This window comes from Gossypium hirsutum, chromosome D13 (assembly GCF_007990345.1).
Source record: "Gossypium hirsutum isolate 1008001.06 chromosome D13, Gossypium_hirsutum_v2.1, whole genome shotgun sequence".
Taxonomy (NCBI): Eukaryota; Viridiplantae; Streptophyta; class Magnoliopsida; order Malvales; family Malvaceae; genus Gossypium; species Gossypium hirsutum.
This window is the reverse complement of record NC_053449.1, coordinates 7,083,232-7,101,178: the sequence shown is the minus strand read 5'-3', so window position 1 is coordinate 7,101,178 and position 17,947 is coordinate 7,083,232. Positions and strand designations below refer to the sequence as shown.

The window sequence follows — 17,947 nt, the reverse complement described above, 5'->3', positions numbered from 1 at the left end:
AAAATTTAAAAATTTCATTTTGACCCAATGATAACAGTTAAATTATGTTATTGGTTTTACATTATGCATAATAAACATGTGATAATATGATAATAAACAAGTGATAATATGTTTGGCAGACTAAATTTTAAAAATAATATAATATAATATAATGAATTTAATAGTTATCATTTTCAAAATTTAAAAAGTAATAGCAAAATTTGAGATTTTTCCCTGGTTAAAAGCAGGAGTCCCATGGCAAAGTTCAAAAGTAAAATGGTCCATAGTATACCACTTAATGGCAGCTGCTCCCACCGAGGCCTCGCATACCCACGTGTAAAGTAGTCTTCAACTTTTGACCCAGGAATTTCATTTGAAGGTTGGTACATTTGAGATGATTAAGAGAATTATTGGTGGGTTTAGTTTTTATAACACTAGCTAGTTGGTACCCATTAAAATTGAGGGAGGAAATAAAGAAACATAAACGTGTCGAGAAGCAAGTAATTAAAGAAGTCTGCAACCCAAATTAAAGCCAAACTAGAAAAAGAAATACCCCACAAACAAGCAAAACCTAAAGCAGTAACCTCAATCGACAGAAAACAGATCCTCATTAGAAGCTCCAAACCATGGATCCAGCTAAATCTCTTTCAAGAACCTGGAAACGAGATAACTGCATGAAACATCAAGAAAATCCAATAGAGAGCGAAGCTTCAGTATTATCATCGGAGTGAAAGAAATTTCCAAAAATCCAAAGCTAGAAACCCTGATTAGGGCATTGTAGAGTAGTGCGACCAGTCTATCGCCGCCGTTCACTCAACCAATTCCGATGCCTCTTCAACCCAGAATCTTTCTTCAGAGAAACGGCGCCCCTCCCTGGCCAAGACATGGGCCGCTGCATTTGCCTCTCTTTTTACATTGTGAAAGGTAACCCTATCAAATAATGCCAAACTGCATTTAATATCGACAACAATCGGGCCTAGAACTCATCTGTCTACTGTGCAGGAATGTAGTCGTTTGATAATCATCAACGACTCACCTTCAATCTGAACACGGCGGAAGCCAAGCTCTTGTGCAAATCGAACCGCCTGTTCGCAAGCCCGGACTTCAGCAACAAAAGCATCTGCAATATTAAAGTGAGGGTAAGTACAAGCCCCAATAATCAGACCCATTTCATTTCTTGCGATAACTCCTGAAATAGATTTTTTCTCTTGTGCTTGAAAAGAGGAATCAAAATTTAATTTAATAAAACCCGATTCAGGTAGTCTCCAAATCACATACATAGGGGGGCAAGTAGTAGTTCTCATAGCCTCTAGAGCATCAATTTCATGTAGATAGCCTGAAATGAACCCGATAATTCATTTATTATCTTTCTTATACCCTCATGAATCAACCGATTTCGTGCAAACCAAATAGACCAGATAGTTAATGCCAACAGTTTTCTAGATCTGTCATTTGCAATATGGAAAGTCTCAATTAACCAAGTTCTGTAATCTGAGTGTTTTGAGATAGGGGCACTATAATTTGCAGAACCCTCAAAATTTGGCTCGTGACCGAGCAGAAACGCAGCAAGTGGTCTATGGTTTCCGTACTCTCTTGGCACAACGGACAAACAACAGGAGTGGGAATGTTGCGTTTGTTGAGATTAGCATACGTAGGAATGAAATCGTTATAAACTTTCCACAATGTAATCTTTATCTTCTCTGGCAGCTGTAGTGTCCATAATTCGGAGAAAGTTTTAATAGTTGTTGTCGTAGCAATAGGGAAATCTCTCAATGATTGTAATTTATCATGTAGAATTAGCTTGTAACCACTCTTTTCTGTATACACCCTTGTTCCTTCGAACCTCCAAATCATGGTATCGGGTGGTTTTGACCTAGCTAGTGGAATGGACAAAATAGCTTCAGCGAATGACATCTTCCTTCCAAGTACAGCTTTCTGAGTGAATTAGATGAGACACCTTAGTGTATTTGATATCAATTTTCTAACACCTAATTCTATCATCCTCAGGTCTAAGAATCCAAGGGTCGTTCCATATATTCATTAAGTTCCCATTGCCAATGCGCCATCATAATCCCTTTTCAAGCAAACCTTTGGCACTTAGAATGCTTCTCGAGGTAAGGGAAGGGTGAGATCCTAACCCAGTAGTTACAAACTCTTTATGTGGATAATAGTGTGCTTTTAATACCTTGGCTAATAAACAGTCTGGTTGAGTCCAAATGCACCAGCTCTTTGGCTAACAAAGATAAATTAAACATTGTAAAATCGCGAAACCTCAAGCCCTTACCAAATTTCGGTAAACTTAAATTTTTCCAAGAACTCCAATGAATACCTTTTAACGATTTAGTATTCCTCCACAAAAAAAAATTATTGAGTACGTTTTCTAACTTGGTACGTAATGTTTTTGGAAAAAGAAAGCATTGCATGACATAAACTAGAAGAGCTTGCAATACTACTTTAATTAGTCTCTTTTCCTCCCATTGATAAAAATCGTAGATTCCAACTTTCCATTCTACTATGAAATCTGTCCACATAATGCATAAATGTCTGTTTCTTATTTCTACCCACCATCATAGGCAAACCCAAATGCTTTTCTGGATTCGGTGATACTTGAACCCATAGGATGGTACCCACTATATCTTTCTCACTTTCATCAACACTTGCCTCGAAATAAAGCAATGACTTGTCATAATTGACCTTCTGCCTTGAAGCTTTCTCGTATCCTGAAATGACGCGGTAGATATTCTCAGCAAATTCCTTCGAAGCATCCCCAAAGAGAATACTATTGTTCGCAAAGAATAAGTGGTTTATGGCCAAAGGACCTCTACCTATTCGAATGCCCTGTAAGTTTTGTTCTTTAGCCTCAGTCAAAATCGTGGAAAAGCCTTCAGCATAGAGTAAGAATAAATAAGGGTTGAAAGGTCTTAGACCCCTTAAAGGCACAAAACATTCACTGCTATTCTCATTGATTTCCACTGAATAAGTAACTAAAGCGACACACTTCATAATTAATGTCATCCAATCAATATGAAAACTCAACTTTAACATCGTCTCTAATAAGAAATCTCACCCCATTCTGTCATAAGCTTTACTCATGTTAAGTTATAGAGCAAAATTTCCTTTCTTGCCCCAACACTTGGTTTTCAAAGAGTGCAATATCTCATAGGCAATTAAAAGATTATCAGAGATTTGCCTACCAGGTATGAAAGCCCCTTATGCCTTATAGATGCAAAGTTCAAGAAACCATTCATTTTGTTTACAAGAACCTTAGCAATAATTTTATATAAGACATTACAATGGCTAATAGGTCTAAATTGCATAATTATCCTTGGTTTACTAACCTTTGGGATCAAGATGATATGTGTACTATTGATATCCTCCACCATTACTTCTCTTCGAATCACTGCAAGACAATATGATGTTACCTCCAACCCCAAAATATACCAATATCTCTAATAAAATAAGGCAGAAAATCCACCAATCCTAAAAGCTTTAAGAGGAGCCATTATTTTGGTCGTAATCCAAATCTCATTCTTAGAGAACGGTTGCATCAATTTGGCATTTATCTCATCAGAGATCCTTCTCTTTTCATTATCAAATATACATTATTCATCTCCCTCCTCAGACATCGAGAATAGATTGCGGAAATAGTTGGCGGCTATTCACATAACACCATTTTCGTCAAAGACCTAGCCACCTTCATTATCTTCGAGACCTTTGATAGCATTCCTCTCTTTGCTCCCTGTGGCCATCTTATGGAAAAAAGTAATAGTACGATCCCTATTAGAAAGCCAATTGAACCGCGCCCATTGCTCCCAGAAAATTTCCTCTTTATCCGTCTTTAAGTTCAATTCTAGTTGAATTTCTGTCAATTAGGCAAGAGTATCATCAGTTGGATCAACTGCATGCAGTTCCTTCATTCTATCCTCGAGCTTTTTCTTATATGCCTTGCGATCACGCTTAATTGTAAAACTCCAAGCAAGAAGCTACGGCACCAAACCCGTTAGCTTCCCAGACAAACTTTCAGAAATTGAACCCCAATAATCTCGAATCACATTCTTGCAGTCACCCTCCAAACACTAGTCAGCATTAAATCTAAATTTCCTTTGCCCATTCACATGATGTATGTATTTTCATCCATTCGTATCCACCAATACCGGGTAATGGTCAGAGATGGAATGACGTAAATGAGCAACAGAAAAATAAAAAAAAAACTAGCTCCACCATGCTGAGTTGGCAACTCCCTTGTCGAGTCTTTCCCGAATGTTTGTTGCAGCAAATTTGCCTCTCTCCCAAGTCAACCATCTCCTAAAAAAACCCAAATAACTAAGGTCACAATCGGACAACGCAAAACAAAATGCTTCCATATTTTTCTCCGCATGAATACGACCACCCTTCTTCTCAAAAGAAAAAAAAGAATTTCATTGAAATCTTCAACCACTAACCATGAGAGACTTTGGTCCTGACCCAACTGACGAAGAAGATCCCAAGTATATCCTCTTAAACGTTCATTTGGGTGTCCATAAAACTCGGTAAACCTCCAGCACAACCCATCTTGCTCTTCTTGTATTACATCTATATGGTGTTGGGAGAAACTTCATAGAATGACCACATCATGTTGCCTCCGTCCTAAACATAATCCACCTTTTGAACCCTCAGCTCTTACTTATATACCATTTTGAAATCCACATTTTCTTCGAATACTTTCCATCTTTCTTACATTGATTTTTGTTTCCATTAGAAACAATATATGAGGACGAACTTCTCTCACTTTATTCCTGAAATGGTGAACTGCCCGTGGATTCCCTAATCTACAGTCGTTCCAGCTGAAGATTTTCATTGTGCCTGACTACCTGCCTAGCAGAGCCAACCGATAAATCATCAGTGCCTCGTGGCACATTGGTTTCTCCTAAAACCTCAACCATGCATGTACTACCTAAAGTCCTTTGTCTTTTTTTTCCATCATCTGCTTGAATGAGACTGTTTTTACCATCAGACCCTAATTTTATAAGCCCATTGACTGTAGCCTTAAAATTGTTAGGCCTAAAACCCTTCTGAATAGCGCCATTAAATCCAATCAAAATCCCCTCATTCGCGTCACCAAATCGATAATTGATAGTAGGACCCAAATTACGCGTGACATCCCTTGTTTTGCGCGAGACTGATCCCCTTTCCTTTTTTAGATTTCGACTACTCGTTCCATCCAGTTCACGCAACCAGCGACTAACTCTCGCTGACCCTCCCCTTGTTGAAGCTCTCAACGTGATATCCCAACCAAATACAATTTGGGTCGGATTTACTAACCCTCATTGGACAAAAACTTTCCCCATATCCAAGTTTACTACAAATGAAGCAAAAAAGACTGAGTTTTTCATATTGGAACCGAGCATAATACGTTCCAACCCCCAATTGGACCTTCTGTTTTGTTTAAGAGCTAACCGCACATCCAGATGAACTTTTATCTGCATATATTGCTGCAATCCCAATGACGAAATCCTGGTATTGTACTCCAGAAACTCACCCAAAAAAGAACGAAACCACCTTGTCATTGTTTTCGACATAATGCCCGGGGGCAAATCATGGATTTGAATCCAACACACGACATGATTAAGAGAGAGAGTTAACGGGTCATCTCTTAATTGTAATTTGTGCATCAATAACAAATGGTTGTTAAAGAACCACGACATTCATTCTAGCACCTTTATATCAATCGCGTAGAAAAATTTAAATAAATATTTGTCACCCAAATCGGTAATGGAAATACCTCCAACCGGGTGCCATAAATCAACAATAGTGTTTCAAAGGGATGGGAAGTGGACCACGCTGTCAGTCAAACAAGTTCCAAACAGAGAAAATTGAAGATCCTGTTCAGTCACTTCCGCATCTTCCTCCTCATCATCAAGCCGTAGATTTGCCATCTCATCCTCCATTGGAGTCCAAAGTCGGAATAGAAAACCAGCAAAATCGCAGAAACACTGAATTCAAGATTGTGTCAACAAGAACAGACTAAAATCGTGCCAAAAAGCGATAGAGTTGGATGATAAAAAAATTCGGAAAAATGATTGATTACATATTTTTAACTGATCAATGAGTAACTTAACATTATTATGATGATTTTGATTGAATGGTTAAATCGAATTAAAATGAGTTTTGAGTGGGATTGATGATGCCTCCGTTGCCAAGTTTACTTCCGTGAAAATATTCCATTATATAAAAGCGTGTAAAATGCTCCCACTCTCTTATATACTGCTCTCATCATTCAAAAAATAATTTCCATTTCTACTAATGGTCACTTATGGTGTACTGTTTTAAATATCAAATGAATGTGCTCTAATAAGATAAAATATTTCAAATTTCTTATCATATCACGTAAAGTAAACAATGCACCGAGACAGGCTTCTTCTCAATGCTTTAAGTAAAGCACAGATTAATGCCTTTTTGAAAGGTCAATTAACAGTTTCCTCGTTTAGGGTTTTTATATAAATTCGCAAGTTACTCGAATCAAATATGGTTTAAACTCGATTTGAGTTCAAAGTACAAATGTCTCGTTTACGAAAGCTAAAAACTACTGAGATTTTTGTTGGAAGCAAATCTGAGAATATATATTACAGGAAAAGGGGGGGGGGGTAAAACTGGGAAATCAGTAGATGCCTAAAAATTTCCACCATAAGGTTCCAACACCTCCCCATACAATGGCATTAACAATGGCCATTACAAAACCCATTTTGAATACGTCTGGTAGCTCTATATATCCGGCTGCAAATTAACACCACCCATCCAAATTATCATTTAATAATTCAATCAACTAAATTCAAACAAATCTTTAGTTAAAAGATTACACCATCAAAGATGCTAATATTGCATCATCACCGGTTCAAGTTCGAAAGTTTGTCTGAAATAACTTTCGGTAAAAACATTGGGTTGTTTAAAATATATGTCCCAACTTAGATTTTAATATTCAAAGCTCAAGCTCAATCCTGATCAACCCGTTTTTCTAATTTTATACATGTTAAAAAAAATTAAATGTATAACATGATACTGTAAAAATTAAAAATTATTTAAGTTGTTTGTGTTTAAATTTTTTTAAAGAAAAGAAAAATTTGTTAAAAATAAATATAAGATTTTTTTATTATAAAAATTTAAAATTATGGACAGACTTAACAAACTTGAATTAAATATTTACAAATATCAGTAAGTATAAATAAAGTTTGAGACCCATGCTTCATGTTGGGTCCGGCTTGAGCTATTATGTATGATGCATGTACACACCGACGGAGGAACTATATGCATGGTGCTCATGAATGTATACATAGATGTATAAGAAAGCCACGGTGAGAAAACATAGTTCATAGAGTGCGAGGGAAAAGAAACGCACCTCCATAGTAGACGGCTGCCTGACCACTGCTATAATGTGTTATGGAACCAAAAAGGTTGGTATTGTAAGCGAGAGCCATCGCTGCTAATACACCAGGTACTCCAGCCGCCAAGTGCATAGCAAGGAAAGCAGAGTATAATGCTCCTACATGACCGGTTTGGCTTGCGAATAGGTAATGGATGAGAAAGTATGATGCCTGAAGAACGACAAATGCCACAGGCCAGCTTAAAGAAAGAGATTGAAGGCTCTTAGCAACACAACCGGACATCCAACTCACTATCCCGAGGTTTGTCAATTGGCCTGCCATGCCTACCAAAACAGCAAACCATGCCAGTGTGTCCCATGCTGACTTTTCGCTTAAGCAGTCATCCCAATCAAGCACTCCTAACAAAAGGAGCATTGATAAACCGATCATTGCAGCCACAACACTTGGTATGCCAAGAGTGTCACTGTATACGACTCAGGAAATATCAAAAACTCAGAAAACTAATAAATTGCTCATTCTGAAGCAAAACCAAACCCAAGAAACCATAGACTCAAACTTTGCATACACTCGTACAAAGGTAAAAGTAATACACTCATACAATGTAAAAAAATCTGATTCATACGCACAAACAATGAAATCGAAAAAAGTTTTTTCAATTGCTTTAAACCAGATGGGGGCAGAACAACACAGAATCAACTAAGGCTACTGACATAACCGGTGAATGTTAAAGAGAAACTAGAAAGTACAATCATGCTTCTATACTTCTAACTGAATTCGTCAAATAAACCACTTCCGAAACCTCCAAATCGCCATCACTACGACACTTGCAAGACAATTGAACTTCAGAGGCAATTCATAAAGAAAGGGTAACAAGGGCGATACGCTAGATATCAACGTTTAAAAAGATAAACAAATACGAATTTCATGCACACACAACAAAACTAGATACAAAGACATCAATTTCTCAACTCAAATACAAAGAAACTCGAATTAGTAAGATGAGATGCCACTTACCCGCAGACCCATAGAGTAACAGCAAGAAGCATAGTTCCAACCATGATCCATTCATTTTTTGTGACAGGACCCATCTGTTCGAGTTTCTTTGCCGCCATTGCCGGGGCATCGGGCGTATCTTTGATTTCCGGAGGGTAAAACTTGTATAAAATAAGCGGAGTTAGCAGTAGGGAAACAAGTGCTGGTAAACTAGCAGCCTTGAACCATGAAACCCAAGGATTCAAAATGATAATACCGAGCTCCTCGGCTAATTTGAGGCATAGCAAATTTTGAGCTGAAGCAGTAAGGAAAAGAGCACTGGAGTTGGTGGAAGCCTGTCATTGATACGCATGAGTTCCAATAGAACATAGAAATGAAAAAAGAGCCCGACTTTATTAAAACCGAAAATCCTGATAAGCACCAACAAAAGTTGTCTTCCATTATTTAATGGTACAAATTAACTATTCCACCTATAAGTCCAAATCAACAATCAAGTAATCGGCCTAGAAACGGGGCGAACCAAAATATTAAACAATACATATAGAAACCTAGCCAATAAGCTATTGGTTGAGGTGGAAGCGACCATTCCTACATAAGGGTAAGAACAAGTTCGAACCCCGTAAAATGCCTCTATTGAAGAGGCCTTATGTTAGAAACCGCCTTGACCCAACCAAGATCAATCTCAAGTCCAATATGGCTCAGGATACCCTGGGTTTAGACATATATACTTTTTTTTTTTTTTGGTTCTAGGACATATATATACACACACAGAGATACTCATGAGTTCGAGTAGGACAGCGAAATTAAAACAGAGAACTTGGATTAAACTAAACACTAACAAAAGCCTTCTTCCACAATTAAACACCAAAACATTAATTATCCCTAAACTAATAAATTCAAATGAACAATTAAGACATAAACTTACTATGCATGTAATTATCAGTAATCAACTAGAAATTGGAAAACAAAAGCATTTAAAGAGATATATAGAAACATAAGGAACACACTGATGGTCGAGGTGGAAATGGCTTTTGCCAATAAAGGCGAGAACCCAAATTCAAACCCTAAAGATTCACTTGTTGTAAGAACTTTACCTGAAAAACCCCATGACCCTATAAAGATTACTCTCATCTCCAATACCGGAATAGCTTTAGTTTAGACAATGTACAAATTTTGGGTTTATATAACATTTGGTCCTTCAATTTGGTAGTTATATCCACATTGGTTCATTTTGAAACCTGAACTTGACAACTAAGTTCAACTTTGGTCCTAAATACCACGTCATCACCTGAAAATTAAATGTTTACATTTACCAAATTCAGGATCAAAATGGATGTAGTGTCAAGTTTAGGTACCAAAATGGATAGAAAAAGGTACAAGTACCAAAATGTACCTAATTGCCAAGTTCAAGGACTAAAAATTATATTAACCCATAAATTTTTTGGCTTAAATCATAATTTAACCTCTATATTATTTGCCTTCTCTCAATACCTAAAATTTTTTTGCCCACTTTGTACCTAAATTGTCATTTTCATCTTAATTTACCAAAAAAAAAAAATAGAAAATTTGTCGATAAGAGTATGAAACGTGGCATATTATTATTGGACATCAGTAATTTTTTACGTAAAATAGATGAAAATGATAATTCAAGTACTAAAATGAGAAAAAAAAGTTTTTAGTACCAAAATAAAAAAAAGTTATAGTTCAAGGACCAAATTGTGATATAGGCCAAATACGTATATAATAGACTCATATATATTTCAAGGTAATAGACTGGCAGAAGTCGTCTTCTTCCACAAATTAACAATTTAATCATCCCCACCCATAAATTCAAATAAACAATTAAGAAACAAATAAACTATGCATGTGATCAATCATTAATAAGCTAGAAATGGGTTTAACCTGAAACTGAGATTGAACCAGGTAACTCCCAAGCTTCCGAGACGACGGATCCCCGGGCCGGCTTCCCGCCGACAGAGACAACGACTTGATGATGGGTACAAAAACTCCGCCGGCTCTAGCGGTAGTACTAGGCATCGCCGGTGCAATCAAGGCCTCACTCAAAGTCAACCCATAAGACAATCCCAAGGTGCTTTTTCCCAACCATTTGACGAAATAAGTAGCGATCCTATCACCGAGCCCCGTTTTAACGAACCCACGAGCGAAGAAGAAGGAAATAACGATCAACCAAATCACTTCGTTGGTGAAGGCACCGAAGGCGGTGGTGAACGGCAGCGTTCCGGTAACGATGGAAGTTGTGAGGCCTAAGAATGCCCATGCTCCGACGGGTAAAGGGCTTAAGACCAGACCGGTGATTGTTGATAAAAAGATGGCGAAGAGTTGCCAGGCTTGGAGTGTTACTTCGACGGGTATGGGGATTAGGAAACGGACAATGAGGCCTATTGAAATTGAGATGAGGAAAGGGAGGAGTTTAGCTCCTTGTGGCGGCGGCGGAGGTGTTGTTTGAGGTGGTGGGTCTTTGCCGTTTTGAGAAGTGGCACGGGTAAGGAAAAGTAAAGGGTTTCTTCGTTTGGGAAGAGGGGAAAACAAGAGAGAATTGAGAGGGGATCGGAGGGCGGGGAATGAAGAAGATGGCGGGAAAATGGACGGCGGGGGTGATTTGGGTATGGGTGTAGAGCGGAAATGGAGGGAAATGCCGGGGCTAAGTGAGAATGGAGTAGTGGTGGTGGCCGCGGCGGCGGCGAAGGAGCAGTGGAGGGCTAAACTCTCCATTGTTTGGATGCCGAGAAAATCAACAGAAAGAGAAAACTCAAATCAAACTCTGGGGCACCTTTGAATTTAGATTAAAATTAAAAACAAGAAAGGGAGAAATCCCAAAGAAAGTGGAACGGGTGAGCAATTGACAGTAAATGGAGTGGGAAAATTTTGATCTTTTTCCTTCTGAAATGATACCTTTTTAACTTATTTTCATTTCTATTTTTGCTGGCAATTGCAATGCAATAACTCAACTGGAAATGGAATTTATTTAGAAAGAATCTCTACCTTCTTCTTGGCGACAAGTACTTATTTGCCGTCCTTCTCCACAAGTATTTATTTGCCGTCTTTCCTTCGGCGTGTGGTGGAAAAGATTAATACAAATCAATATGTCAGATTTTTTTTTATTGAAATTTCGCACCTCCAAAGTAGAGGTGATCATGGCCGGGCCGGGCCTAGAAAAATTTTAGTCCACATCCTAGGTCGGGCTTGACCCGAAATATAGGCTTGAAATTTTATCCAGACTTGGCCTAAGAAAAAATTTTTAAACCCAAGTTTGGCTCGACTCGACTTATTTTTTAATAAACACCAAAATTATATTTTAAAATAAAAAATAAAAAAAATATTTTAAAAATACTTTTAAATTAAAAAATAAAAATATATATTTATTATAAATTCGGGCTGGGCCAGGCCTGGCTCAAAAAAGTTTTGTCTGAGGCCCGACCTGTTTTTTTTCCAAACTCATATTTCGAGCCTATATTTTTACTCGAACCCTCTCATATTTTGAGCGGGCCATCGGGCCGGGCCAGGCCGCCCAACCTATAATCACCTCTAATCGAAAGTAAATATGACTTCATGTACTGAATATTATGAATACTTTTTTTAGTAATAAAATGTAATTTAATTATTCAAAAAAACTTTACACATTAGTGATTATATGGCTCACAGATTTTAAAATTGGGAAACTAGTAATTTTAATTTTTAAAAAATAAACTTTAAAGTTTACACATTTTAACTATTCATCTAAAATATTAACAAAAACAAAATTTTTAACTAAATTTAATTAAAAAATATATCAAAAATGGAAATATAAAAAAAATAAACCATCAATATCAGTAATAAAAGTAAAATTACAAAAAAGAAAAGAGAGAGATCAAATTACATCATGCGTAAATATTAAGAGTTAATTTATTTAGAATCAAAACTAAACTAATACAATGTATAAATGGTAAGAGTTAAAGTTACTATTATACCAATTTTAAAAACTACAAAGTTAAATAATTTAATGGTTGGTGACCAAAAAAGAAAAATTCTAATAGTTGAATGAACAAAAATGAAAATATCAAAGTGATGATTTTACCATTTTGATAAAAATTAATAATAATTAAATAAATACTAATATAATTTACCTTTAAATAAAATATCTTTTGAAAATTATAAACGTGAAAATTATGAGGAAAAGGCGAGAACTAAACTACTTATAGCAACAAAAATCAGGCCTCCGTGGCCCAATATGATGGACAAGGTCTTTTGTGATATAATTCACTATGTTCTTTTGGTATAAATTTTAAAAGGGGTAATACAATTTTTCGCCCCTAAATTTGATAATTAGATCTATATTGATATTGTAATTGACCCAATTTGCTCGGCCTACATGAAGCAAATAAAACGACCTATAATACATGGCCTAATTTAAAACAAGGGCCCAAATTACAGTTGGCCTATATGGCCCAGACCCAAAACAAGACGGAGGCCCAACATTTCCAGCACAAGGGAAACCCTAGGCAGTTTTCCACATTTGCGTCGCAGCCAAAGTCCCCGCACGAGCCACGTTCACCTGCACAGAAACAACAGAAATGGCAAGAAAATTAAGGATTGCGAATCAATTATGGGCAAGATTTGATTCTTTATGTTATTGTTTCATAATGGCTATAAAAGCGGATTGAAATATTGTAAGGGGGAAAAAGAAATCAATAAAAAAAGCAACCATTTTTCACAACAAAAACAAAGAGTTCAATACGGAGAAAGGCATAAATCGATTCAAAAGGTTTATATGAACAATTTTTTTCATTATTCTACTGTTAGTATTTTATATTTTGTTTTTTTATCATTTATGTACATACGAATAAATTAAATAAAGAAAGAGGAAAGAAACAACCTGAGTGGTGCCTAAAATCGCCGTGAACGGCTGGAAATCGAAAGGTCTCACAAGGATTTGGGGCTCTTTCAATAGTTTTTTTTTGAGAATTTTGAGCCCAGATCTAGACTTGGAAGGGTCGAGAGAGCTGAAAGGGTCATTTTCCCCTTTTTCGGTCACTGCGGACGGCAGTGCCGTCGCCGGAGGTCGGCGGCCGGCGCGGTGGCCGACAATCGGCCGGTGCTGGACCTAGCCCGGACGACTGGGGAAGGGAGAGCTTTTTGAAAGTTTTTTTTATAATAGGGCTTAAAATGATTTTTTTGGAGAGTTAGTGGCTATAATAGCCCTTCAAAACGGCGTCGTTTTGAGCATGGGTCGACCCGAAACTGATCCGACCTGAACTAGGATCCGCGTGTTTTTGAGCAGAGGGGTAAATTGCGCTTTTAGCCCCTCCGCCTTTTAATATTTTTACAATTAAGTTTATTTTATTTTTAAAATTCGCCTTTAATTTATTTTTAATTTCAATTTGGTCCCTATGGAATGACGCCGTTTAGAGGAAAAAGGAAAATCGCCCTTCCAGTCCCTCCATGATTATTCGCGCATTCAATACGGTCCTTTGGGCTTTATTTATTTGTGGATTTGCCCCAGATTTTTTATTAGCAGTTCAATTTAGTCTTTTTTTTCTTAAAATTAATTAATTAAATAATGTAATTATTTTTTTTATGAAATTATTTTTTTAAATTTATATATATGTATATTTATTGTTTCCTTACGTACATATTTATTATTTTTCAACTAATATTTTCCTCATGTTTATATATACACATATTTTTTTATTTAATTAATTTTGATAATGTAGATATTATTCAATTATTTTTAATATATTTTATATGTACATGTATACATATTTTTTTTTCTATTTTCAAAAATGTTTAACTACCTACTTATATTTTTAACACATATTTTATAATTTATGTATATATATGCATATATTTATATTTTTTTGTTTTCATAAATGCATTATGTATTTTATATATATAAGTTTTATAACCCAAAATTTTATTTGTAAATCATATGTATATTTTTAATCTTCATAATTTCTATGTGTATATTATAGACCTTCTTTTCTTTATTTATTTTGCTTGCTTTCTTCATTCGCTATTTAATTGTGTTTACATTTATATTTCTTATTCATTTGATATTTTGCATGTCATGGATTATTGTTTTTTATATTCATTTTGTTTATTTATTTGTTTATATTATTTCTATGCCGTTGTTGTATTTGTTATTGCGACATTTATACATACATTCAATCACGTCATCTTTTTTACTCGAATTTAAAAATAGAACTTTTTAAAATAGAGATAATACTCGTATTTAGGATTTTCAAGAAAATTGAGCCATAACGTATTGAGTTCTAATTTTCTTCGTTAAATCTAACAATCGAGAATTGCTCTTTGATCAAAAATAAAATGAAAAAGCTTATTGTTGGGAATTTAATATGTTGTGTCCTGACGCATTGGATGTGACGTATTGATTTCTCGAGACAAAGATTTTTTTAAAAAGTATATATATTAATAAAGGAAATATTCAATGTTTGGGATGTTGAGAAATTGTGCCCTAACGTATTGGGCTGCGGTTTAGTAAAAAATCTTAAACAATTGAATATTCTTTTAAATTTTATCACACAAATCTTTTGGACAAACTCATCTTGAAGAAATAAAATATCGTGCCCTAACGCATTGGGTGTGATGTTTTCTGTTTCAAAATTAGGGAGTCTTAATAAATAATTTAATTAAGGATCGTATTTTTTAACCCTCGACGTTAAGACATTGATTAATCAATTTGGTACCAATTTTTGGGCGTTACGAGGGTGCTAATCCTTCCTCGAACGTAACTGACTCCCGAACCTATTTTTCTAAAAACTTGTAGACCAAAGTCGTTTTAGGTGATCTAATCACACCTTAATAAAAGATTGGTGGTGACTCCAAATTTTCATCGACAACTAATTTTTGTTTTTTTCAAAAAAATAAAAAACGGTTTCGACAGCTTGGCGACTCCGCTGGGGACTAAAATAAGAGAGTCGAGCCACAAAGTTGATTAATTTCTGTCTTATGGTCGAAAAATAAATCTTAAAAATTCATAAGATCCTTTTGCACTCATTATTTTCTTGCTTAATTGATCTAAGTATTTTTGCATTATACATTACATGAGTTGAATGATTTTACCCTTCTAAGTGGGAGTGATAAACTATTCTTTTGTGAGGTTTTCACCTCCGTATAGGATAGTAGATCGCTTTCGGGATACATCTGTACCTATGCCTTCGTGAGATTTTCATCTCCGTATAGTCATAGGGAAAATGTATTCCCTTGAACCGAACTTGATCTATATGAACCTATAATGAGTGAAGATCGAGGAATCTGCTGGTTCGGGTACCTTTGCCCTAGAAGCCGAACCTCATATAGTGAACCTTAGGAATTCACTTTAGGTAGAACTACACTGAACCCTAGTAGATACCCGAATAGGTGTTTTATTATTTGTTGATTGTATTGGATTCTATGTTTATACATGATACTGACTTTTTGTGTTTTGCTTTGATTGCATGGCATTCCAACTACATGGCATTTCATTCTGAAAGGCGCTGGTTCATATTTGGTTGCTAGATAGAAAGCTTATCATGGAAAAAGGGTTTCTTGATAAAGTGGAAGAAATACGGCTGCCCGAATATATTCCAAGAAACACAACAAAAGAAGGGTGATGAAGAAGTATACGATTTTGCTTCATGGCCCTAGAATTCAAGTTGATTATTCAAGAGCTACTGACATCTAAAGAAGCAGATGAACATTATGAAGACGGGCAGATAATTGATCACACAAAAAAGAGTTAGTAGTGGCGTCCATTGGAAATTTGCATGATTTGTCTTAAACATCCAAATGAAGGAAAGATTGACGTTGTTTCTTGGAATATGAGGGCGAGGCTGTACATGCATCCATTTTATGTAAAGAAATTTACTTTCTAGTAAAGTTTTCTAAAGAAATTTACTTTCTAGTAAAGTTTTCTAAAGAAATTTACTATGATGAGCCAGTTCAACCGATTGCTAGCTGGAGAGTTAGAAGAAGTGAAAGACTCGGTAGTCCACTTTGAGAAAGATAATGAAGACCCTGTTTATCCCCCAGGTTTTACCCCGATAAATGTCCAGCCAGATATGCGTCCACAAGGGGCACCCTTTACTATTAAATCCCAACAATATCAAACCGGTACCTTAGTACCAATGAATCGCCCGATAGGCTCAAGATCCCATCTGAGGAGCAATCTGGCCAATCTTATTGCTTTTGATAATCCAGCAGAAACAAAACAGGCGAGGGTGGAGTACCCAGATACTATAAAGGCCTCAAAGAGGAAGGGGAATAAGGGGGATAATGCAGGCAGATATAACAAGGGCCACTTAAAACCAATCGCTGTGGGCCGGCCAAAGACAGAAACCACCAACCATCAGAGCCCTTTAAAGCGAGAATCTTACACGAAGGCAAATACAGAGAGGCCTCAGTTTACGCTTATACCGATGTCATATAGCGAGCTATATCAAAGCCTATTTAATGTACATGTGGTGTCCCCATTCTACCAGAAACCAATATTGCCTCCATTTCCTAAATGGTATAACACAAATGCTCAGTGTGAATACCATGCAGGAATTGCGGGGCACTCAATAGAAAATTGCACCACATTCAAAAAGATAGTTGAAAGACTTATTAATATAGGCATTGTCAAGTTCGATGAGGCCTCTAGTGCAGAAAATCCGCTACCCAACCACATTGATAATGGGGAGAATGCAATGAATGAAGAAGTGTTGGGAAGCGTTTACATCAACGCCGTATATGAAGACGCAATTGAAAAAGGACCTTGTTAGATATCCACCCTTATAAACTTGAGAGTGCTCTAGATAATCGGATTGTAAAAGAAATTTCTGTAGCATCTAGAGCTTATTTAGAGTAATGTTCAGAACACACTTGTTGCTTTTAGCCTAGAGGCAATAAGAGTTCTTTTATGAAATAGGCTTATGTCTGAACATCGTTATTCTAATAAAATACATCTTTGCATTTATTTTTAAACCAATATTTTTCATTCTTTTTGAATAATTATTCTTTCATTTTTTTGGATTTTCATCCACAATCATTCTTTTATAATCATATTGTATAAATAACTATTCATAAATTCATATATTCTTTTGTAAATTCTTTGGTATTTATTATGGGTCCCCAGATATCAATGACATAAGTGACACTGCTACAGATTTCGAACCTCTTTTTGAGCGAGACAGGTGTTTAGAGGGATCTCATGACTTTAAAAATGTCATAGATTGTAGCCTATTTCCAGACTGGTTGAGGATGGTAGGACAGGAGGATAGACAGAGCCTACCTCATAAGGAATCATTAGAAATTGTAAGCTGGGTAAAGATTAGAATTGACCTGACTGCCAAGCCGAAGCAAGACCTGATTGAGTTACTTTTAAAGTTCAAAGATATCTTTGTATGATCATACCGGGATATGCCCAGGTCAAGCGCTGATAATGAAATCTACACAACAACACGATGTCAAAAATTCGTAGTGTAAACGATGCAATGAAAATTCTTTGCTGGAGCAATGCCTTTCTAGTTGACTCAGCATAACTTTGCCCATTTAAAGTCGAGTTTCCATCTCTTCAAGTTTTGTTGGATTTTATCCTGATTGAAGAGGAAAATCCAAAGTTTTCTGTCGTAGTTTCGCCC

General features: G+C 36.1%; 1 protein-coding gene across 3 annotated transcripts; it reads right to left on the bottom strand.

The window, feature by feature from the left end:
• Positions 1-5,638: 5,638 nt before the first annotated feature.
• Positions 5,639-11,434, bottom strand: LOC107920089 (dicarboxylate transporter 2.1, chloroplastic). Of its 3 annotated transcripts, none has more exons than XM_016849610.2 (4): positions 10,233-11,419; positions 8,352-8,665; positions 7,352-7,800; positions 5,639-5,951 (listed from the first exon to the last, which is right to left on the bottom strand). In XM_016849610.2, exons 1-4 carry the CDS (start codon positions 11,061-11,063, stop codon positions 5,896-5,898), a joined length of 1,650 nt encoding a protein of 549 aa, XP_016705099.2. In that variant the 5' UTR covers positions 11,064-11,419; the 3' UTR covers positions 5,639-5,895. The 3 variants fall into 3 exon arrangements, with proteins under 3 accessions (XP_016705099.2, XP_040966084.1, XP_040966085.1); XM_041110150.1 differs by lacking the exon at positions 5,639-5,951 and adding an exon at positions 6,423-6,732 and having other exon boundaries at positions 10,233-11,434; XM_041110151.1 differs by lacking the exon at positions 5,639-5,951 and adding an exon at positions 6,423-6,732 and having other exon boundaries at positions 8,352-8,491; positions 10,233-11,416.
• Positions 11,435-17,947: the final 6,513 nt, after the last annotated feature.